The following is a 25,130-nucleotide window of genomic DNA, read 5'->3' on the forward strand; positions in this document are numbered from 1 at the left end:
TATCGCCCCTGTTTCTCCTTTCCTCCAGGGTATACATGTTCAGGTCCGCAAGTCTCTTCTCATATGTCTTGTAACGCAAATCCCATACCATTCTCGTAGCTTTTCTTTGCACCGCTTCAATTCTTTTTACATCCTTAGCAAGATACGGCCTCCAGAACTGAACACAATACTCCAGTTGGGGCCTCACCAATGACTATACAGGGGCATTAAAACCTCTTTTCTTCTGCTGGTCACTCTGGGAAAAATGAAACAAGGAATCACTCCCCTCTCTATACAGCCTAGCAACCTTCTGCTTACGGCCACCACCTTGTCACACTGTTTCGTCGCCTTCAGATCCTCAGATACTATCACCCCAAGATCCCTCTCCCCGTCGGTACCTATCAGACTCTCACCGCCTAACACATACGTCTTCCGTGGATTTCTACTCCCTAAGTGCATCACTTTGCATTTCTTCGCATTGAATTTTAATTGCCAAACCTTAGACCATTCTTCTAGCTTCCTCAGATCCTTTTTCATGTTTTCCACTCCCTCCCGGGTGATGGATATATTTTTTTCTCCGAGGACAAGCAGGCTGCTTGTTCTCACTGATGGGTGACGTCCACGGCAGCCCCTCCAATCGGAAACTTCTCTAGCAAAGTCCTTTGCTAGTCCTCGCGCGCCCGCGCGGCCGTCTTCCCGCCCGAAACCGGCTCGAGCCGGCCAGTCTTCTTTTGTCCGCACTCGGTACGGTCGTGTTTCGCCGTGTCGAGCCCCGGAAAGTCGACCTCGCGCGTCCAAATTTATTTTTGACGTGTTTTTTCTTCGGAAAAAGTCTTTAAAGTGTCGGGAAGTGCTTCGGAACCCCCCCCCCCCCCAGGTTTCAGACCACCCCTTCCCGTACTTCCAGCTTTTTGCCCCGATAAGTTTTCTTTCGTCGTCGGGGTAGGCCTCTTTTCGGCCTCGGTCGAGATTTTCTCCCTTCTAAATTTTTTGGTGCTCTTTTTCCGTCATTTCGGATTTTGATTTCGCCTGCGTGATTTTTCCGCCCATGACATCGAAGCCTTCCAGCGGCTTCAAGAAGTGCACCCAGTGCGCCCGGGTAATCTCGCTCACTGATAGACACTCGTCGTGTCTTCAGTGTCTGGGGGCCGAGCACCGCCCTCAGAACTGTAGTCTGTGTTCCCTGCTTCAAAGGCGGACTCAGGTAGCGAGATTAGCCCAGTGGAACGTGTTGTTCTCGGGCTCTTCGTCGGCATCGGCACCGGGATCTTCGAGTGCATCGACGTCGTCAGCGTCCAGACCATCTTCCTCGGCCGCCACTGTATGGAGTGCATCGAGGCATCGGGCCTCTGCATCGGCGCCAAGGTATCGGGCGACTGCATCGACGTCGGTGGTACCGGGACCTCGTCTGCTGATGTCGTCGGACGGTGGTGCATCGTCAGGAGTGCAGGTGAGGGCTGTCCATTCCCCTGCTGGTGGCGGTGAGCCTTCGGGTGGGTCTCCTCCTACCCTGAGGGCTCCTGCGGTACAGCCCCCCCGAGACCGACCTCCTTCGGCCTCGGCCCCGAGGAAGCGACGGCTGGATTCTACGTCCTCCTCGTCGGTGCCGGGGAGCTCCGGTGACATGCTTCGGAAGAAGTCGAAGAAGCATCGACACCGGTCGCCTCCCCGCGTCGGCACCGAGAGCTCTGGGTCGCTGAGGGAGTCGGCACCCAGCAGGCATCGGCACCGAGAGGACCGCTCACCCTCTGTTCAGGAGGTGTCGATGCGCTCCACTCTGGACAAGCCCGGAACAGCCTCCTCGCCCGGAACAGGTTCTGACGTCGACGCCTGCATCGACCTCTTTGCCTTTCTTTGCAGGCGCTCTGAACGAGAGCCTCCGGGCCGTTCTCCCAGAGATTCTGGGAGAGCTGTTGCGCCCTTCCCCTCCGGTACCGTCGAGCGTGGCGCCGGCTGGCCCATCGCCCGGGGTGAGGTCCCCGACGTCGGTACCGCGTGCGGTGCCGACTGCGGCCACCTCCCAGGAGGGCTCCCCGACTACGTCGGCGGAGGGAGCTTCGCCGATGCGGGCGAGGGAGTCTACCTCTCGACGCCCCCATCGTGGATGTGGCTCCACGGAGTCGAGCCGGGCGAGGTTGCAGACACAGGTTCGTGAACTTGTGTCTGACACCGAGGGTGAGGCCTCGTGGGAGGAAGAGGAAGACCCCAGATATTTCTCGGACGAGGAGTCTGAGGGTCTTCCTTCTGATCCTACTCCCTCTCCTGAAAGGCAGCTTTCTCCTCCTGAGAGTCTGTCTTTCGCTTCCTTTGTCCGGGAGATGTCTACGGCCATCCCCTTCCCGGTGGTTGTGGAGGACGAGCCCAGGGCTGAAATGTTTGAGCTCCTGGACTATCCTTCTCCACCTAAGGAAGCGTCCACTGTTCCCTTGCACCATGTCCTAAAAAAGACATTGCTTGCGAACTGGACCAAGCCACTAAGTAATCCCCACATTCCCAAGAAGATCGAGTCCCAGTACCGGATCCATGGGGACCCAGAGCTGATGCGCACCCAGTTGCCTCATGACTCTGGAGTTGTGGATTTGGCCCTAAAGAAGGCTAAGAGTTCTAGGGAGCATGCTTCGGCGCCCCCTGGCAAAGACCCTAGAACCTTAGACTCCTTTGGGAGGAAGGCCTACCATTCTTCTATGCTCGTGGCCAAAATTCAGTCGTACCAGCTCTACACGAGCATACATATGCGGAACAATGTGCGGCAGTTGGCGGGCTTAGTTGATGCTCTTCCCCCTGAGCAGGCCAAGCCTTTTCAGGAGGTGGTCAGGCAGCTGAAGGCGTGCAGAAAATTCCTGGCCAGAGGGGTGTATGACACCTTTGATGTTGCGTCCAGGGCCGCTGCTCAAGGTGTGGTGATGCGCAGGCTCTCATGGCTGCGTGCCGCCGACCTGGAGAATAGACTCCAGCAGCGGATTGCGGACTCGCCTTGCCGTGCGGATAACATTTTTGGAGAGAAGGTCAAACAGGTGGTAGAGCATCTCCACCAGCGGGACACCGCATTCGACAAGTTCTCCCGCCGGCAGCCTTCAGCATCTACCTCTACAGGTAGAAGATTTTTTGGGGGAAGGAAGACTGTTCCCTATGCTTCTGGTAAGCGTAGGTACAATCCTCCTTCTCGACAGCCTGCGGCCCAGGCTAAGCCCCAGCGCGCTCGCTCTCGTCAGCAGCGTGCGCCTCAGCAAGGCCCCGCGGCTCCCCAGCAAAAGCAAGGGGCGAGCTTTTGACTGGCTCCAGCAGAGCATAGCCGACATCCAAGTGTCAGTGCCGGGCGACCTGCCAGTCGGGGGGAGGTTGAAAGCTTTTCACCAAAGGTGGCCTCTCATAACCTCCGACCAGTGGGTTCTTCAAATAGTCCGGCAAGGATACACCCTCAATTTGGCCTCAAAACCTCCAAATTGTCCACCGGGAGCTCAGTCTTACAGCTTCCAGCACAGGCAGGTACTTGCAGAGGAACTCTCCGCCCTTCTCAGCGCCAATGCGGTCGAGCCCGTGCCATCCGGGCAAGAAGGGCTGGGATTCTATTCCAGGTGCTTCCTTGTGGAAAAGAAAACAGGGGGGATGCGTCCCATCCTAGACCTAAGGGCCCTGAACAAATATCTCGTAAAAGAAAAGTTCAGGATGCTTTCCCTGGGCACCCTTCTCCCCATGATTCAGCAAAACGATTGGCTATGCTCTCTGGACTTGAAGGATGCCTACACACACATCCCGATACTGCCAGCTCACAGACAGTATCTGCGATTTCAGTTGGGCACACGCCACTTCCAGTACTGTGTGCTACCCTTTGGGCTCGCCTCTGCGCCCAGGGTGTTCACAAAGTGCCTAGCTGTGGTAGCAGCGGCACTTCGCAGGCTGGGGGTGCACGTGTTCCCATATCTCGACGATTGGCTGGTGAAGAACACATCCGAGGCAGGAGCCCTGCAGTCCATGCAGATGACTTTTCGCCTCCTGGAGCTACTGGGGTTTTTGATAAATTATCCAAAGTCCCATCTTCTCCCAGTGCAGAAACTCGAATTCATAGGAGCTCTGCTGGATTCTCGGACGGCTCGCGCCTATCTCCCAGAGACGAGGGCCAACAACTTGTTGTCCCTCGTCTCGCGGGTGCGAGCGTCCCAGCAGATCACAGCTCGGCAGATGTTGAGATTGCTGGGCCACATGGCCTCCACAATTCATGTGACTCCCATGGCCCGTCTTCACATGAGATCTGCTCAATGGACCCTAGCCTCCCAGTGGTATCAGGCTGCTGGGGGTCTAGAAGACGTGATCCACCTGTCCACGAGTTTTCTCGAATCCCTGTATTGGTGGACAATCTGGTCCAATTTGACTCTGGGACGTCCTTTCCAAATTCCTCAGCCACAAAAAGTGCTGACAACGGATGCGTCTCTCCTGGGATGGGGAGCTCATGTCGATGGGCTTCACACCCAAGGAAGCTGGTCCCTCCAGGAACGCGGTCTACAGATCAATCTCCTGGAGTTGCGAGCGATCTGGAACGCTCTGAAGGCTTTCAGAGATCGGCTGTCCCATCAAATTATCCAAATTCAGACAGACAACCAGGTTGCCATGTACTATGTCAACAAGCAGGGGGGCACCGGATCTCGCCCCCTGTGTCAGGAAGCCGTCAGCATGTGGCTCTGGGCTCGCCGTCTCGGCATGGTGCTCCAAGCCACATATCTGGCAGGCGTAAACAACAGTCTGGCCGACAGACTGAGCCGGATTATGCAACCTCACGAGTGGTCGCTCAACTCCAGAGTGGTGCGCCAGATCTTCCAAGCGTGGGGCACCCCCTTGGTGGATCTCTTCGCATCTCGAGTGAACCACAAAGTCCCTCAGTTCTGTTCCAGGCTTCAGGCCCCCGGCAGACTGGCATCGGATGCCTTCCTCCTGGATTGGGGGGAGGGCCTGCTGTATGCTTATCCTCCCATTCCTCTGGTGGGGAAGACTTTGTTGAAACTCAAGCAAGACCGAGGCACCATGATTCTGATTGCTCCTTTTTGGCCGTGTCAGATCTGGTTCCCTCTTCTTCTGGAGTTATCCTCCGAAGAACCGTGGAGATTGGAGTGTTTTCCGACCCTCATCACGCAGGACGAAGGGGCTCTTCTGCATCCCAGCCTCCGGTCCCTGGCTCTCACGGCCTGGATGTTGAGAGCGTAGACTTTGCCTCTTTGGGTCTGTCAGAGGGTGTCTCCCGCGTCTTGCTTGCTTCCAGGAAAGATTCCACTAAGAGGAGTTACTTCTTTCTGTGGAGGAGGTTTGCCGTCTGGTGTGACAGCAAGGCCCTAGCTCCTCGCTCTTGTCCTACACAGACCCTGCTTGAATACCTTCTGCACTTGTCTGAGTCTGGTCTCAAGACCAACTCTGTAAGAGTTCACCTTAGCGCAATCAGTGCATACCATTACCATGTGGAAGGTAAGCCGATCTCAGGACAGCCTTTAGTTGTTCGCTTCATGAGAGGTTTGCTTTTGTCAAAGCCCCCTGTCAAGCCTCCTACAGTGTCATGGGATCTCAATGTCGTTCTCACCCAGCTGATGAAACCTCCTTTTGAGCCACTGAATTCCTGCCATCTGAAGTACTTGACCTGGAAGGTCATTTTCTTGGTGGCAGTTACTTCAGCTCGTAGAGTCAGTGAGCTTCAGGCCCTGGTAGCCCAGGCCCCTTACACCAAATTTCATCATAACAGAGTAGTCCTCCGCACTCACCCTAAGTTCTTGCCAAAGGTTGTGTCTGAGTTCCATCTGAACCAGTCAATTGTCTTGCCAACATTCTTTCCCCGTCCTCATTCCTGCCCTGCTGAACGTCAGCTGCACACATTGGACTGCAAGAGAGCATTGGCCTTCTATCTGGAGCGGACACAGCCCCACAGACAGTCCGCCCAATTGTTTGTTTCTTTTGATCCCAATAGGAGGGGAGTGGCTGTAGGGAAACGCACCATATCCAATTGGCTAGCAGATTGCATTTCCTTCACTTACGCCCAGGCGGGGCTGGCTCTTGAGGGTCATGTCACGGCTCATAATGTTAGAGCCATGGCTGCGTCGGTAGCCCACTTGAAGTCAGCCTCCATTGAAGAAATTTGCAAAGCTGCGACGTGGTCATCTGTCCACACATTCACATCTCATTACTGCCTGCAGCAGGATACCCGACGCGACAGTCGGTTTGGGCAGTCAGTTCTTCAGAACCTGTTTGGGCTTTAGGATCCAACTCCACCCCCCGAGGGCCCTGTTTGTTCTGTTCCAGGCTGCACTCTCAGTTAGTTGGTAAATTTTTTAGGTCAATCTCAGTTATGTCCTCGCCGTTGCGAGGCCCAATTGACCATGGTTGTTGTTTTGAGTGAGCCTGGGGGCTAGGGATACCCCATCAGTGAGAACAAGCAGCCTGCTTGTCCTCGGAGAAAGCGAATGCTACATACCTGTAGAAGGTATTCTCCAAGGACAGCAGGCTGATTGTTCTCACAAACCCGCCCGCCTCCCCGTTGGAGTTGTGTCTTCCCTTGAAGTGTATTGTCTTGCTACATACTGGACTGGCCGGCTCGAGCCGGTTTCGGGCGGGAAGACGGCCGCGCATGCGCGGTGCGCGCGGGCGCGCGAGGACTAGCAAAGGACTTAGCTAGAGAAGTTTCCGATTGGAGGGGCTGCCGTGGACGTCACCCATCAGTGAGAACAATCAGCCTGCTGTCCTTGGAGAATACCTTCTACAGGTATGTAGCATTCGCTTTTAATGTAGTATAATTTTATCCAAATGCTTTGTTAAACTCCCATTCCAGTGTGCATTGTGTATTGCTGTGAAGTGGCTGACTGACATTTATCATTTAATAGTATTTGATATACCATTGCCCCAAAATAGAAAGATCACAGTTTATAATAAACAAAGCAACAGAAAAGAAGACCATCATAAAATAGGAAAGACATCAGTGAGATCAAGAAACTTGCAGGCAACCAAGTGAACTAGCATGCTGTCCCTGCCTGTTCACCGAAGGCCATATCAGAAGTATGTCTTTAACAACTTCTTAAATCTCAAGGAGGTTAAATGGGCATCTGCCAAAGAAGGCACCTGCAAACCAAGGGCCAAGGAAGACCAAGGCTCTTCCCAGAACATAGGATACAAGTGAGGCCAAATATGGCAGGGTTCGCATACAAGAGCGCCCGATGCACCAAAATCAGCAACTTTATGTAATACCTTATTTGCAACCAATGACATTGTATCAGTAGTAGGCTAGCATGATTTATTATTTTTTATTTAACGCATTTGATATGTTGCTTGAGCCTAACATAGGCATGAAGTGATTCACACACCTAATATCTGTACAGGTCCTTTTGTCCCAGATGGGCTCACAATCTGGCCCTGCACAGCAGATCGTTTATGGTTCATTAAGTATTTTCTAAACCATTGTTTCCCATGTCAGTCCTGTAGTATCTCCTTGTCAGTCAGGTTTTCAGGATATCTACAATAAATATGCATGAGATTAATTTGCATACACTGCCTCCTGTATAGCCAGGAATGGTGATCACACAGGAGAAGACAAAAGTTGTAATAAAATTGTACAACAGTTCTCTGCTGAGCCTTCCAGTGATGCCATTGCCTTGGCTATTCCAGCCTCAGTTTTTGTTCTGTGTCCCATGGGGTTATCCATATATGCCACACTGTTCTCACAGAATTAAAAAAGGGAAAAAAAAAAGAGAAAAGCAGCAAACTTGCTTGAAACCAAACTTGGCTAAGGTCATACATTTTAAGGTCTTGGGTACTAATTTACTGTGAGAACATAAGAATAGCCATACTGAGTCAGACCGATGGTCCATGTAGCTCAATATCCTGCTTCCAACAGGATTAATCTGCTGAGCAGGAACCTGAGAACCCAGGTTAATTAGTAACAGGAACCCCCCTCAGTACCTAGGCATATTTGAATCAGAAGCACAAAAATGACGGCAAGAATGCACCTATATATCCTATATGGGGAACAAAGTCTTAAATTGCATCTGACGCATTAGAAGTTGCTGTCCAGATAGGATCTGGGGATATTGTGATGATGTCATACACTCACACAAAAGATAGCCATCTCAAAACCATTCTAGACCTTTGTTATTGTATGGCTAAATTAAGATTTGACTGTCTACAAAAACAAGCTACAAAAGGAAAGAGATACTTAACTCGCTGTATCCCCTCCTTAGCAGACACCAAGGCTGCATGGTTTATTTCTAGAAAATTCTGACAATTTATAATACAAGTTTTCTCATCAAAGATATAACATTAAATGTATACTTAATAAATAAAATCTGATGTATTAAAACAAGTTTTATATAGCCCTTAATTGGCATATAGCTAAAGGCAGACAAAGCCCTCCTTATTCATCCTGCACTTTGGAAACTATCAAAAAATGAATTGAAATGTCTGGACCATAAAGGATACAGTCCAGAATTGTTTTCTGAGTCTATTAGACTTGATAACAGCATTCATTTAGTTCAGTTGTCCCTTTGTAGATTTAGCTGTTTGCAATCTGTCCAAACATACCACATTCTCTGTGGAAATGTCTAGTTAAAAGGTTCCACGGATGGCAGAATGGGTGCATGTTTAATGAGAATTTATGAAGTGAATGCTTTTTATCTGTCCGGCAGTAGTATTTGCCTCTGCCTCCAGGACAATGATTAGAGGAACTAAATAGGGCTCTCTTGGTTCCAAATCCTTGTTACCAATGGGGAATGCAATTTCAAAAGGATCTAATTGAAATTTTCACTCTGCAAATACATTTAAGTTGAATGAAAAAAGTGTTCCTGTGGCTGTGTTGAGGCTGAAGAAGGAACACGGCCTGTGTACATTTTATTTTAAAATGTGTATATGCTATTTTGTCTCCCATTACACAGGTTAAATATTCAGCATGTGCAGAATACACAGATGCTTTTACCACTTGTACTTGCTAAGTGTCAAAGGAAAACTTAGTTTATTACACTTTCAATACTGCTTTTCAAAAAAATTGCTAATGCAGTTGACAAATATAAATAAAATAGTAAAATAGAAATAAAACAGTACCATACATTAAAACCATAACAAGAGGGTCACGTGATGCTGTGAGAGAGCCAGACGTGCAGAGCTAGCTCTCCGAGGCCCCAACCCGAAAATCGAACTTTATAACTCTAAACGAGACAACTCGGGTGCAAATCTTGATAACAGAAAGAGTGAGGAGTGAATGGAAAAATATTTGGAGAGCTCCCCGAGCGGAATGGTAGGCAAGGGAGTGAAACGCGAGAAGGAGAAAACGAAAGCGCTGGGAGCGAAAATGGAGGAGAAAAAGCAACAGGAGGGGCCGGTTTTCTCCGAGGAACAAGTCTCACAAATAACAGCTGCAGTTGAGAAAGCGCTGGAGCCGCAAATCAATCGCTTAGAAGAGAGAATAGTAAGCATCGAAACACTACTTACCGACATTAATAGAAGAGCAGGAGAACTAGAGAATCGGGTCTCCGCGCTAGAGGACACGGGCCCAGCAACAACAACGGCAGTGGAACAGCTTCAAAAGAAAGTGAGCAGGATGGAGGAGAAAATGGACGACCTAGAAAACAGGTCCCGCCGAGCGAATCTCCGAATCATAGGACTCCCAGAGGAAATAGGAGAAAGGGATCTCTCGACAATACTAGAGAAGTGGCTGGCTGAAGAACTGGCCTTATCGGACACATTCGGGCCCTTGTGCCTAGAAAGAGCGCACCGCGTGGGGAGGCTTCAAGATGGCCGCCGAACACCAAGAGCGGTATTAATAAAAGTCCACAATTATATCCACAAGGTAGAAATCCTCAGGGGATATCGCATGAAACGCGACACACTACAATACAAAGGGCATAAAATTCTAATATTCCAGGACTACTCAATGATGCTCCAGGAACAACGGAAACAGTTTACTCCTCTGTGCAAGAAGCTTCACGACCATAACATAAAATTTTTGCTGCTATATCCAGCGATTCTCAAAATCCATCACAATAATCAGTGGAAATCGTTTACCGCCACGGAGGCTGCACAAGAGTATGTGGCACAATTATTGGATAAGTGAAACAGTTATCATCCAATGCTGAGACTGGTAATGTGGTTTGATTGATAATGCAAAATGAGTAGAAAATGCACAGAGTTTATCGTTCACTGTTAAACAAGATAGCTGGAAATGTTATAAATAACTGTCTTGTGGGAGTTAATGATACCTTATAAGATAGGGTTGGGGCCGATGGCATTGAACATGACCTGGGTATCTGACTCATTAGTGGGTCGGATGCATGTAAAGGGCAAAGAAGGGAAGGGGAAGGGGAAGATAGGGGAGGGGGGAGGAAGGGGGGGAGGGGAAGGCAATAGGGGGGAAAAACCTAATATAGTCTGGAGAGAGAGAAGAGATGGACGAATAAATAGTAACGGGAAATGGGGGATAACAAATAAATATACTGGCATGGATAACCTGGACTGCTCTGGGGTGAGGCTGGGCGCCCTAGGGCCGAGATGTAAGGTATTACACCTAGAAGAATATTGGCCCATAGATAATGGTTAAACAAAAAGGTAGATGTGTACGACTGATATCTTGGAATGTTTGTGGCATTACTTCGCCAGCTAAGAGAACAAAAATCTTGCAAGCTCTGAAAAGGCAACAGGCAGACATTGTTTGCCTCCAAGAAACGAGGCTCTCATCAGAGGAACACAAAAAATTAATACGTTATTGGGTAGGGGAAGTGTATGATTCTCCTGCTGATGGGCGCAGAGGGGGAGTGGCCATTCTGTTTAGTAAATCCCTACAATACAAGGCTAAGTTACTTTTTAAAGATGTAAAGGGCCGATTCGTGGGGCTTCAGGTAAACGTGCAGGGACGAGAGTTTTTGTTGGTGGCCCTATATGGCCCTGTAGGGAACAAGACAGAGCTGTTTGCACATCTATTGAGGGAATGCCAGAAATATCCAAACCTGCAACTGGTACTGGCTGGAGATATGAACGCGGTGATGGATCCAGCATTGGACCGCACAGGGCAGGGGTCCCATGGGCCCACACACTCACCTACTGAATTAGAATTGTTCACCACAGCGTTGGGGGTGGTGGACCCTTGGAGACTCCTCCATTCGGAGGAGCTGGACTTTACACACATTTCCAGGGCACATAAAACACAATCTCGACTGGATTATATTTTTGTGACGCAGCACATTCTCCAACATATATCTGAAGCCACAATAGGGCCCGAGGGGATCTCCGATCACGTGATGATATGGGTGGATTTACGGGCGCCCCACTACTCCCAGGGAACACCGCATTGGAGGTTCCCAACTTACCTATCATCCTCAAGGGAGTTTGTCACTTACCTACAGGCTAAATGGCAAGAGTATGAGTCCACGAATAGCCAACATATAGAAGACCCCGTACTGTTCTGGTCAACTGCAAAAGCAGTAATCAGAGGGAATGTAATATCGTATGTTAGTGGGAGAAACCGTAGAATAACTGCCAAAATAGTGGAACTGGAAAACAAATTGAGAGCACTAAAAAAGAGATATACAAGACAGCCCACACAGAGCACATATGAAACATTGATAGCCACTAGAGTGGCACTCAATAGTCTCATACATGAGAGAACAACTAGAGCACTCATGTACCAGAAATATAGATTTTTTAGATTTGGGGAAAAAACTGGGGGAATGATGGCATGCCTAGCTAAAAGAATGCGGAGACCTCACTACATATCAGTGGTGAAGGATGAGCATGGTACTCCCATTACAGATCTCACAGAGATTGCTAGGATTTTTAGGAATCATTTTGAAAAAACATATGCACCAGAGACCTCACAAAGATCAGAAGCAGAAATGAAGAAGTATATAGAAAAATCTGGCATGTTACACTTGTCGGAAGAAACGGCAGAGGCATTAAACGCACCAATCTCCATTAGGGAGATTCAGAGGGCCATCAAAGCATTAAAATACTCCTCAGCCCCTGGGCCAGACGGCTACACGGGAGAATTTTATAAGATCTTACAGAACCAGATTACTGGTCCCTTATTAGATTATTATACAACAGTAGTAGAAGAAAAGAAATTCCCTCAACACACCAACACAGCGCTGATTAGCCTTATACCCAAACCAGGGAAGGATCATATGCACCCGGGTTCTTACCGACCAATCTCATTGATCGATGTGGATATAAAGATTTTGTCCAAAATCTTATCGGAGAGATTGTCACCGATGATACCCCGGGTGATACATGGAGATCAGACGGGGTTCGTGAAGGGAAGGCAGTCTGTCATCAACGTTAGGAGACTAATAGCGGCATTACTACATGGGGGGGCCGGCCGTAACCCATATATGATTGTGAGTTTAGATGCAGAAAAGGCATTTGATAGGGTGGGCTGGCCTTTCCTGTTCACAACCTTGCGGAGGGTGGGACTGCATGGGTGGTATCTGGATGCTATACAGGCTATGTATTCCACGCCCCAGGCTCGAGTGTTAGTAAATGGAGTGCAGACAGATTCCTTTCCCATTGGCCGAGGGACCAGACAGGGCTGCCCCCTGTCTCCTGTGCTGTTCCTTTTAGTATTGGAGCCACTACTATGCATGATTCGAGCAGATGAGGATGTAGGGGGAGTGTGCCTGAATGATAGTAAACTTAAAGTGCTCGCATATGCGGATGACCTCCTTATCCTCTTAAGTAAACCACAGAGCTCCCTACCCAGGCTGCTACAAGTGATAGAGGAATATGGTACCCTTTCGGGGTACAAATTGAACCTCCTCAAATCCTTGGCAATGCCAATACAAGAGGAGACTCAATTGACATGGAGGGGGGCATTTCCACTAACATGGGCTAGAGAACAAATTACTTATCTAGGGGTGACCATTACTGTTGATCCTATGAAATTATATGAGAAAAATGTAACACCATTACTTATGGAAACAAAAAGATTGTTGGGTCTTTGGGGCGGGGTCCCCTTGGCGCTGGTGGGACGCATTTCACTATTTAACATGATGTTAGCGCCTCGTTGGCTGTATTTGTTTCAAATGCTACCACTGGCGCTGAGGAGAAAAGAAGAAAGAATATTACACAACGCCTTGCAAGGATTCTTATGGAGAGGACGGAAACCAAGATTGCCAATCACTAGTTTACAAAAACCCAAAGAACAAGGAGGTATGGGACTAGCCAATATTAAATATTTATCAGTAGCATGTGCCATGAGACACATACGAGATTGGATCGCAGAGACCAATGACTTTTCGGACAGAACAGTGGAGGGTGCTTTGATGCCATCTGCACATCTCAGTTGGCTATTGCACACAATGCCTGGAAGACGGGTTCAGGGCATAAGGAACAATCCAATGCTGCGGTCATCCAGAGCGGCCTGGAGATGGCTCTGCCGGAGGCATGGATTTTCTGCAGCGAGCACCCCATATCTGCCCCTCAACCACAATCCAGACTTTATAGCAGGTACCGAGTCGAGAGGGTTTCGGCACTGGACAATACAGGGGATAAAATATATAAGCCAATTGATAACAGAGGAAGGAACTATCAAACCCTTTACCGAACTTAGACAGTCATTTGGATTAAAGCACACTGACTGGCTTGCATACTTACAGATAAAACACTACATTACCTCCTTGGGGTGGTCTAATCTGACTGAGGATGTGCGGGATGTGTTGAGCGAAGCACTCACCCTAAACGCTAGCACTGCAGTACCATTGCGCTTTCACCACAGATACCTTAAGGATACGACCGAAGAAATAAACTTCAAGAAACTCATAGATCAATGGACAGAGGATTTACAAATTACCATAACAGAGGATAGATTTCGTCAGCACTTCACATCCATTCAAAGGAGAGAGACATTTCCAAGATACTGGGAATTACAGTATAAGTTTGCCTTAAGACTTCACATATCACCAAGGAGGGCATACAGAGCGAGGTTGGATACAAAAGGAGCCTGCCCTAAATGCGCGCAGGGCCTGGCCACCTTAGCACACATGTTTTGGCAGTGCCCAGACATCACCAGCTTTTGGACACAGATCATCCTAACCGCATCTCGGCTCTGGAAGAAACCTGTTCCAATTTCAGAGTTGATTCTATTTGAGGACTTTCAGCTGGAGGATAGACCCCCAGCAGGCTTGCTACAATTCTTACGCAAGTCAGTATTGATGGGGAAGAAAGTGATTCTATTGTATTGGAGAGAGGTGCATGGACCCTCGGTGTCAGTGTGGAGAACACACATGATAGACTTGGTACGATTGGAGAGATGTAGCTTGCAAAAGGCCTCATTTGCCGAGCAACGACAGTTTAAATATACGTGGCAGCGTTTTTTGATGACACTCCATCCAGTGGCACGCAAACGACTAACTTTCTCACCGGACTAGACTCATGATAAAGGTTATCAGAAATGGGAAAGGGGGGGGGGGGAAGGGGAAGGGGAACTGGGTGGGGGGGAAATTGTTGTAAATGATGACATGAATCTGCAGTATTTGTATTTGTTTCTTTCTGGTTTAATAAAATGTTTTAAATATAAAACCATAACAAACCTTGAGCAAAATAGTCTGAGCAAACACAGCTGTCTTGAATCATCCATGATGGCCATGGTCCTACCCTTATTCTCCATTAACTTGGGAGAAGAACCAAACTTTCAGCTTACCTTCTAGACATCCAAGCAGTGAAGGTGCAGGAATATATGCTGGAATGCAACAGAGTCTTATGCTTGCATGATCAATAATGGGGTAAAGCTAACTATAGCCTCTTTAAAGGGTCCTTTTACGAAGCTGTGGCAAAAGGGGGGCCTGTGCTGGCATCTGTGTGTGTTTTTGACACACGCTGAGGTCCCCTTTTACCGCAGCAGGTAAAAGGCATGTATTCCTGTTCTTAAAGAAATGGGTGTTTGGCAAGTTAACCATTTGCCACACAGCCATTTTTTTTTTGGGGGGGGGGGGGGAGTAGGGAGCACTTACCGCCACTCATTGAGGTGGCAGGGACTCCGCGCTAACCCAGTGGTAACCGGGCAGCACGTGACATTGCCCGATTACCACCAGGTACACACTGGTGCTACAAAAATTGAAATATTTTTGCAGTGGCAGAAATGGTGTGCACTGGGGGAGGGAGCTAATGACTGGCTGCTGCGGTAGACCGGCAGTACCTTTTAGCAAGCGGTAGGCCCGTGTTGCGTTTACCACCACTTTGTAAAATGGCCCCTAAGTTTGTCTGTGTTGCAGGAGAGATTTCATTTGAAATTTTACAGTTTGAATTTGACTTTTATCTGATGTGACATAAAAGCACTAGACTTTAGACCTCTTATCCTGTCCCACATAAACTACTTGAATACCTTTTATATTTGTCAGAAATGGATTTAAAACTCGACTGTGTTAGGGTACATCTTGGTGTGATTGGCGCTTATCACGATCATGTAGAAGGAAAACCCACTTCCGTACAGCCTTTAGTTGTTTGATTTATGCAGAGGATTGGAGGAGTAGCCTAGTGGTTAGTGCAGTGGACTTTGATTCTGGGGAACTGAGTTGTGACTCTGGGCAAGTCACTTAACCCTCCATTGCCCCTGGTACAAAATAAGTACCTGAATATATGTAAACCACTTTCAATGTAGTTGCAAAACCTCTGAAAGGCGGTATATCAAGTCCCATTTCCCTTTCCCTTCTATTGAAGTCTCTCATCAAGCATCCTACAGTGTCAAGGGGTCTCAATCTAGTGTAAACCCAGCTGATGAAAGCTACTTTTACGCTGCTTCATACCTGTGAACTGAAGTAGCTTACCTCAAAGGTCCAGCTTTTGGTAGCAGAGACTTAAGCACAGTGTGAGCTTCAGACTCTAGTAACTGATCCATCTTATACCAAATTCTTTAACAGGGTCATTCTGTGCACTCATTTTAAGTTTCTTCCTAAAGTAATACAAAATTCTAATCTTTACCAGTCTATTGTCCTGACAAGCCTCTTGCCCATAAAGATGAAAGCACACTGCACACATTGGATTGTAGAAGAGCCTTGGCCTTATATATGGAGTGAACTAAAGCCATTAGAAGTCTGACCACATTAGAAACTGACCGCATCTTATGAAAAGAGGCTGAATGTTTAATAAAATAAACAAGTGAAACAGCAACTCGATCCAAAGTGGGACAGGGCAGGAGTGGTCCTCTTCTACCACCCTATCCAGCCTCAGATTCAAAATAGCAGGAGTGATTCCTGGAAGTATTATTGTGGTATTACTGCTAGGAGTCAGCTGTCCATATAAGGGCAAATTGGGTGATTGGAACCAGAAGGGAACTGGAATTGGGGGGGGGGGGGGAGGAGGGGGGAGGGTGCTGTGGGATGGAGGGCAGGTTTGGAATTGGAGAGATTTGGGGAATGCAGTGGGCAGTTGTGGGGGGGGGGGGGGGGTCAGACTGTATTATATATGTGTATTATTTGGGTCCTGATTTTGAATATTGGCTGGAACCCAGATAAGTACTGGCAACTAGCTCCTGGTTGGTCATTCCTGGATATTCAGTGTTGGTGCCCAGACATGGCCTGGCATTGAATATCCAGGTCTAATTTAACCAGCTGCAATTGACACTTTAAAAAAAAAAAAAAGCACTGACTGCCACCAGCCGACTATTGGGGCAGCTTCTTTAATTGCCCATTGAAAATGTGAACTTATTCCGGCATGATGTATAACATTTCTCTGCCTTCATTATTTATTTTTTAAAGGATGCTAGTGAAGGAAGCAGTTCCTCAGCCAGCTTCAACAAAGGGGAAATATTGAAACTTCTCAGTATATTTGAGTCACGTTTATCATTCCTGCTCCTTCAACTAATTAAACTGCTTACCTCAACAAAAAAGAAAAGCAGGTATGTTCTCACAAATAGTACTAACTGGTAAAGTTGTATCATTTGTGCCTGTAAATATAATGCATGCAAGTGGACTTAGTTATGAAAGTGTATGTACAAGTTTTCCTTTATAGTATTTACAGAAGCGACTCAGATAGTTCAAGCCTTAATTTTGACACAGTTGTGCATCCCATAAAATACTGGGCTTGATGGGTCAGTCTCATTTGAACAAAACATGAGCGCAAACAATTATAAGGCTTCATAAATAACTTTGTCAAGTGCCACTCCCAAGCTCTACACTGACAGAAGGCTCATATCCATGTATAATTTATCTGGAATATTCCTAGACCCATCCCTACCTATCCAGAGGTCCTGGATTTTCAGAAGTAATTTAAAAGTCCGTCGTGAGACTCCTGAAAAAAGCCTTATGGTAGGAGAAAATATTCTACTGTGGATTGGTAACAGGTTGAAGGATAGAACTTGATTAGCCTCTATCCTGTTTTGCGCCGGCCCAGGAAGAACAGAGGGACATCGGAGAAGGCAGTACTGATCACCAATCAGCTCTTCTTGCCCGTGTAGCGCCTTCACACAGAGGTGAGAGGCGCTGCATGGGTCGGTAAAGCGGAGGGGGGGGAGCGGCGGCGATGAGCTTAGGGGGCGGGGCACGGGGCGGAGCATGGTGGGAGGCGGAGCTTGGGAGAAGAAGAAAAACAGAGACAGGAAGGGAGGGGGACCGGGGCTGCTAAACTTTGGTTTTTTGTTCTTACTTTTTATTTAACACATGCGGAAGCGGGGAGCAGTGCCGACCTCGGGGGGGGGGGGGGGGGGGGGGGCAAGGGCGTCCATTCAGGACGCCCTGATGAGCGCCTTTGCCCCTTTTATTTTCCACGTGTGTTTTTTGTTTTGTTTTGGGTTTTGACGTTTGTGGCATGCACAGAGCAGCCAGTATAATGCTTGGCTGCTCTGCGCATGCTTTACAGGCAGATTAACGACGGGGATTACACTTCTGTAATGCATTCGATTTACAAATACCGAACATGTGGGACTTCTGTTTTTAGTGCATTCTTCGTTCTTTCAAATTCGGTAAGGACTTTTACGTTTGTGATTTTTTAACGTATGGTTGATGCATCTGGGCCTCAGACACTTAATATAGTCAAAGTAATTTATCTTTTTATTTGCATGCTGTAGTTCGATGTATCTCACAGGATTAAGGTGAGCAGGTTTCAAGAATACTGTATGTATCAACTGTATGTAGCAAAAGAACAATGTTTTCTATTATAAAGCTTGTGAATGAGTTTAAATATTTTAAAACTCTTTTGCTTTCAGATACACACAAGGACATATCTTATTACTATCTGTTAACAATTTTGGCTTGCTAAAATCTTGCCAGATTGCCTGTAGTCTTTGTGTATGCATTACACCCTATTTCCTCCGAACCAGAAAAATGTACAGTGGAGGAAATAAGTATTTGATCCCTTGCTGATTTTGTAAGTTTGCCCACTGACAAAGACATGAGCAGCCCATAATTGAAGGGTAGGTTATTGGTAACAGTGAGAGATAGCACATCACAAATTAAATCCGGAAAATCACATTGTGGAAAGTATATGAATTTATTTGCATTCTGCAGAGGGAAATAAGTATTTAATCCCTCTGGCAAACAAGACCTAATACTTGGTGGCAAAACCCTTGTTGGCAAGCACAGCGGTCAGACGTCTTCTGTAGTTGATGATGAGGTTTGCACACATGTCAGGAGGAATTTTGGTCCACTCCTCTTTGCAGATCATCTCTAAATCATTAAGAGTTCTGGGCTGTCGCTTGGCAACTCGCAGCTTCAGCTCCCTCCATAAGTTTTCAATGGGATTAAGGTCTGGTGACTGGCTAGGCCACTCCATGACCCTAATGTGCTTCTTCCTGAGCCACTCCTTTGTTGCCTTGGCTGTATGTTTTGGGTCATTGTCGTGCTGGAAGACCCAGCCACGACCCATTTTTAAGGCCCTGGCGGAGGGAAGGAGGTTGTCACTCAGAATTGTACGGTACATGGCCCCATCCATTCTCCCATTGATGCGGTGAAGTAGTCCTGTGCCCTTAGCAGAGAAACACCCTCAAAACATAACATTTCCACCTCCATGCTTGACAGTGGGGATGGTGTTCTTTGGGTCATAGGCAGCATTTCTCTTCCTCCAAACACGGCGAGTTGAGTTCATGCCAAAGAGCTCAATTTTTGTCTCATCTGACCACAGCACCTTCTCCCAATCACTCTCGGCATCATCCAGGTGTTCACTGGCAAACTTCAGACGGGCCGTCACATGTGCCTTCCGGAGCAGGGGGACCTTGCGGGCACTGCAGGATTGCAATCCGTTATGTCGTAATGTGTTACCAATGGTTTTCGTGGTGACAGTGGTCCCAGCTGCCTTGAGATCATTGACAAGTTCCCCCCTTGTAGTTGTAGGCTGATTTCTAACCTTCCTCATGATCAAGGATACCCCACGAGGTGAGATTTTGCGTGGAGCCCCAGATCTTTGTCGATTGACAGTCATTTTGTACTTCTTCCATTTTCTTACTATGGCACCAACAGTTGTCTCCTTCTCGCCCAGCGTCTTACTGATGGTTTTGTAGCCCATTCCAGCCTTGTGCAGGTGTATGATCTTGTCCCTGACATCCTTAGACAGCTCCTTGCTCTTGGCCATTTTGTAGAGGTTAGAGTCTGACTGATTCACTGAGTCTGTGGACAGGTGTCTTTCATACAGGTGACCATTACCGACAGCTGTCTGTCATGCAGGTAACGAGTTGATTTGGAGCATCTACCTGGTCTGTAGGGGCCAGATCTCTTACTGGTTGGTGGGGGATCAAATACTTATTTCCCTCTGCAGAATGCAAATAAATTCATATACTTTCCACAATGTGATTTTCCGGATTTAATTTGTGATGTGCTATCTCTCACTGTTACCAATAACCTACCCTTCAATTATGGGCTGCTCATGTCTTTGTCAGTGGGCAAACTTACAAAATCAGCAAGGGATCAAATACTTATTTCCTCCACTGTATGTCAGCAAAGCAAGAGAGGCTCTTCAGATCTGCAAATAGTGTGGAATGCAGAAAAAAAACAGCAGATCCCAGAGTTAAGTTCTCATACCCAATGTTGTATCATAAGGTTTGAACATAAAAGTAGGATTCATAGTTTCCAGCTAAATAGGGAAAAGACTAAATTGTTGTGGTAACTTTCCAATACCAAAAAAGTTGTTGTAGAATATTGGTCTGCTAAAACAAAGTTTCCACTTAATAATCAAAATAGTGATCAATTTAAATCATCGTTTAGGGAATTTATATCTACAGAGGACAAAGCCTCAGTCACTGCCAGATATGTTATGTATCTTTATAGGAGCCGTGTCAGGCATTTAACTCCATCCAACTAGACTCAATCATTGGCTTAAAAAAACCTCTGTTTTCATGCTGATATTCTTTTTATTTTCCAAACTGGCTTTTTCTTTTTTTCTTTTGTAATATCCTAAACTTTGCAAAACTCCCCAAACCTCCATGGATTTGTGATTGTCTAACTGCGGGAAGAGGAGCCTTTATCTTTTCATATGGACTGTCCCCAAATACAATCTATTCCTGATCAATTAAAGCTGCCTGGTGGTTTGTCAGGGAAGATGGAACACCCTTCGATCTTGAGTGTCATTTGACACCTCTCTTTCACTAGAATTACAAGTGAATAATGTAGTGAAAACTGTATGTTTAAAGCTTAGACAGCTTGATCATATACGTCCTTATTTTTTTCAGAGGACCATTTTTCAGTGCTGGTTCAGGCTTTCATTCTATCATGTTTGGACTATTAAACTTTACAATTAAACTTCAACAGAAATTGCAAGTTCTTCAAAATACAGCTGCTAAACTGATATTTCGGTTGAAGAAATTCTATAGGGCTTCTCCATCTCTTGTTCGGTTACATTGGTTGCCTCTTCAGGCATGTGTACTTTTTAAATTAGCTTGTATGATTTTAAAATTATTTGACGGATCTTCCCCCCCCCTCTCCCCCCCCCCCAAAAAAAATATATTTTTAAAAATTCAGCACCAAATGATTCTGCCTAAAACATTCATTTACCAATTGAAGACACTAATCCCCCTGTTTATAACTAAGCCGCGCTAATGTTGACACAGCCTACTTACTTTGAATGGGTTGTATCTGCATTGCTTTTCAGCAGCCGCTAGCACAGCTTAGTAAACAGGGAGGTAAGAACTGCTCTTGGCACCATCCAGGGATATTTTTTTAATGTATCAATCCCTTGTTTTTTTCTAACCTGTTTGATTAGTGTGGAAGTGTGCCACATTGAAACCACAATTAGTTAAGTTGTGTGTACAATCAGTCTAGAAAATTGTTCTATGGTTTACTAGAGCTCTCTTTTTAAATGCATTTATTTATTTTTGGAAGAGCGGAAAGAAAATGTCATGTATCGCACCTTTTGGTTAAGTATAAATATAGCATGCCTAGGGAATATAGTGTACTTGCATATTCTCCGAGGACAAGCAGGCAGAAATAATCCTCACAAGTGGGTCGGCGTTCCGCACCGGCCCGGGAATCGGCATTTAAAAGTTTGCTAGAGCCTTCTGACTGTGCATGCGCCAAGTGCCTTCCTACCTGCTGCTGGACTATATATAGATAAGTTCTTTTCAACCCTGAAAAAACAGTGATGATGTGTACAATCAGAATTCAGAACAGAGAAGGCAATTTTGACTTGTAAATTCTTGGGTATAGAGATGATGGATGAATTTTACATTTTTCTGTTGACAGTTAATTCATATAAACTTATGAAGTGTCAAATTCTATTTTCAGTGGCAGTAAAGAAGAGGCAGTACTTCAGAACAACAAACAAGTTTACTCCATCCTACTCCGGGCCATTGCGAATAAAGCCACCTCTCTGCTGGAAAGAATAGAAATTATTATAAATTTACTGGATCAGCTGTCTCCTAAAAGTGAAGCCAGTGATTCTGTAACTCAGTGACCTGACATATAGAAAGGGTCTTGGATATTGAATATGATCAGTGCCTTTTTGAAACCTGGGATTTGCCATGCTTAGTCCATCTTGATTCTTGCTTCTAGTTACGGAGCATGAAACACTGCAGGTGTCCAGACTACCAGAGCTGAGCCAGCTGATGAATACTGTCCATTGCTTCCCTCTTGCAAGACTTTATTCTCTTTGTTACTTATGTTTTACATTTGTGGCAAGAATCTAGATGTAAAGCTTTTGTAAAAAAAAAAAGTATGTAAAATCTACTTTTTATACACAGATATGCACAGGTTTCTTTTTTCTATGAAAATTAAGACATACAATTGTGTAAAATAGTTTTATGTGAACTTGACATACAGACTGAATTGTTTAATACATTCTTTTTTAAAACGTGGTTATTGGAAGTGTGTAAACTTTCACATGTATTTGAGTGTAGAAAAAGTACCTTTGGCTTTGTTTCCCCCTTTAACTGCAACAATTACCATGCACAAAAACTGAAACTGTGCCTTAGTTACCATGCCAGGTTTTTCTAAGAAATTTGCTGTGCACTGAAACCTCCACGATTCATCTCAGCATGAAGGGAAGGTATTTCCTCCTTATTTTACAATTGTATGTTCAAATATATTATTGTTTTGTATTGGATTTTGTTTTCATTTTTCCACTTCAAGCTGTGAATAACTTGTAAAACATATTTATAAAAAGTTTATTTATTAAAGAAGAAAGTACAGAATCAGCTTTTTTTCCTTATTAAATGTTTTTTCATTTTATTTAACATTTGCATTATTTATTTTTTTTCTTACATTTGTACCCCGCGCTTTCCCGCTCAATGCGGCTTACATATTATATACAGGTACATATTTGGAGGGTTAAGTGACTTGCCCAGAGTCACAAGGAGCTGCTGCCTGTGCATGTAGTGGGAATCGAATCCAGTTCGCTAGGACCAAAGTCCACCACTCTAACCACTAGGCCACCTTATGTGCTCCATCAAACATAAAAAGTGGAATATAAATTGGTTATTAAATTAGAATTAAATATTCTAATCAGGGTTTATATATATATATATATATATATATATATATATATATATATATATACACACACACACAGATATATATATGTGTGTGTGTATTTATGTATTTTATTTATTTGGATTTTGCTCACACCTTTTTTCAGTAGTAGCTCAAGGTAAGTTACATTCAGGTACACTGGATATTTTGTCCCAGGAGGGCTCACAATCTGTTTGTACCTGAGGCAATGGAGGGTTAAGTGTCTTGCCCAAGATCACAAGGAGCAGCAGTGGGATTTGAACCCGCCACCACTAGGCCACTCCATTTAGATAAATATATATATTTGTGTGTGTATATATAGATAGATGATAGAGAGAGATAAAATGGTTTGTTGAATTTGAGTAAGATTTAAGGCATTTCACAACATGAAGAGTTATCTCCAGATTGTTACTGGAAAAATTCCTAATGAATGGCCTCGCATTTGGAGGAGACCAGGAGACATAGTTACCATTGAGCAAGCCTGGCAAAATGCCCAAGGCCGCCTGCAGTTGACCTTCCCCCCCCCCCCCCCCCAAAGTTCCAGCATCACTCCTCTGTGCCCCCCCCCCCCCCGGTGGTCCTCCCAACGTAGTAGGTTGGTAGCAGAGGCAACAAAAAAAAAGTTTTCTCTGTTCTGCCTCTGATGCAACTATGCAACTTCCTGTAGGTGGCAGAGGCAGCCTGTTATCGTCTCTGCCAGCAACCCACCACACATTGGAAGGACGGGGGGGGGGGGGGGGGGGGGGGGGGTTCCATGCAAATTGTGAGCTACAACGAGAGACTAGACACGGAAGGGGTATATGCTGGACCTGTATGGGTGGGGTGGGGTGAGTGATGAAGAAATGCTGGACATAGGAGGGGGCTAAGAGGGGGGGAGAGAGACCTAGAACAAAGGTAAGAGATGGGCAGAGATGCTGAGGGGTTGGAAGAAAGAGAAATAGCGAGTGATGCTGGACCAAAAGAGGGAGGGAGAGAGAGATGCCAGACCACAGGGGGTCGCAGGAGAAAAGGGAGAAGATGGACATGGGAAAGGGGGGGGGGGGCAGGAACCGAGAAGAGAGGCTGGAACTGAAGGAACATAGGGATTGGGTATATAAGGGTGATGTTGGATATAAGGGGAGGGATAGTGGACAAAGAGGGTGGATGCTGGACAGACTATAAGATAAGGTTCACAGAGAGGAGATGCTGAATATATAGGCAGGTAGAGATACTGAGAGGGCAGATGCTCAACATGGGGGTGAGGATAGGGACAGGTACATAGAGGGAGACACTGGATAGGATGGATAGGGACGCAGAGGAAAGATGGATGTTGGACATAGAGAAAGAAGAAATGTTAAAAGAACAGGAGACCCCAAGAAAAGAGTTAAGGGGGGGAAAAAAAACAGAGGCATAAAAAGACACTTAGACCAAAGTAATGCTCAGACAACGGTAGAAAAAAATGTTTCTAACTTTATTAATTGTAATATGTCAGCTTTGAGAAATGTATTGATGTTGAATCTTGGGAGCCAGCAGAAGATTATTTTGTCTTCTGAAGGTAGCTTTGAGAAATGTGCATTTCTGATATCATGTATTTCTGTTTCTATTACTATGACAGGTTTTCTATATAGGTCTGAAATGTATTTGCATTTTGCATGGTTCCCCCTTCCCTTTGGTGTTTGCTATGCTGGGGGAGAGGTTTTTTGTGTGTGTGTGTGTGTGGGGGGGGGGGGGGGGGGGGGGGGCCGGCATTAATTTTTTTTGCCTGGGCTCACTGAGTCCTAGCTATGCCACCGGAAGAGAGGACTGGAGGTAGCTGTTGATTATGAGTATTTATTTCCATTTGTTATACTATGTACTAGGCTTCAAAGCAGAGGATGGGGAAGAAAGTGTATAACATTTGAATGTTGTCAGCATAGCAGTATGGACAACAGCCTTAAAGATTGAATGAAGAGGAGTGGAGCAAGAAAGATGTTAAATAGAGCTGGTGCAAGGATTGACACTTAAAGGATGCCACGGGGTATTGGAATGGGAGGCAGAAAAACTTCATTTGGTGATTTTGAAAGGAGCATTCTGAGAGAAACAACCAGTTGAGAACAGTGCCAGAAAGACCCAAGAAGTGGAAGCGTGCAGGAAGCAGTTTGTGATCTATGATATAGAAGGCAGAAGAGAGCTAGTGAAATAAGTATGAGAGGAGCATTGACCTAGAGACATTTGGAGTTTGTTATACAGTGCTGTACTGAGTCCTTCCCTAAATCCTGCGTGAGAGATTTTGCCAAACATGAACATTGACTGAAAACAATTTTT

The 25,130-nt window shown here is 46.1% G+C and overlaps 1 protein-coding gene across 1 annotated transcript in view; it reads left to right on the forward strand.

Moving 5' to 3' along the window:
- Positions 1 to 22,534, forward strand: part of EDRF1 (erythroid differentiation regulatory factor 1) — a 204,243-nt gene extending 181,709 nt beyond the window's left edge. Inside the window, exons 23-24 of the mRNA XM_030202947.1 lie at positions 16,677 to 16,816; positions 21,627 to 22,534. Coding sequence (XP_030058807.1) covers positions 16,677 to 16,816; positions 21,627 to 21,795 — 309 coding nt within the window. The 3' untranslated portion in view covers positions 21,796 to 22,534. The remainder of the gene's footprint in view (positions 1 to 16,676; positions 16,817 to 21,626) is intronic.
- The last annotated feature ends 2,596 nt before the right edge of the window (positions 22,535 to 25,130 follow it).

This window comes from Microcaecilia unicolor, chromosome 5, assembly GCF_901765095.1.
Source record: "Microcaecilia unicolor chromosome 5, aMicUni1.1, whole genome shotgun sequence".
In the NCBI taxonomy this organism is placed as follows: Eukaryota; Metazoa; Chordata; class Amphibia; order Gymnophiona; family Siphonopidae; genus Microcaecilia; species Microcaecilia unicolor.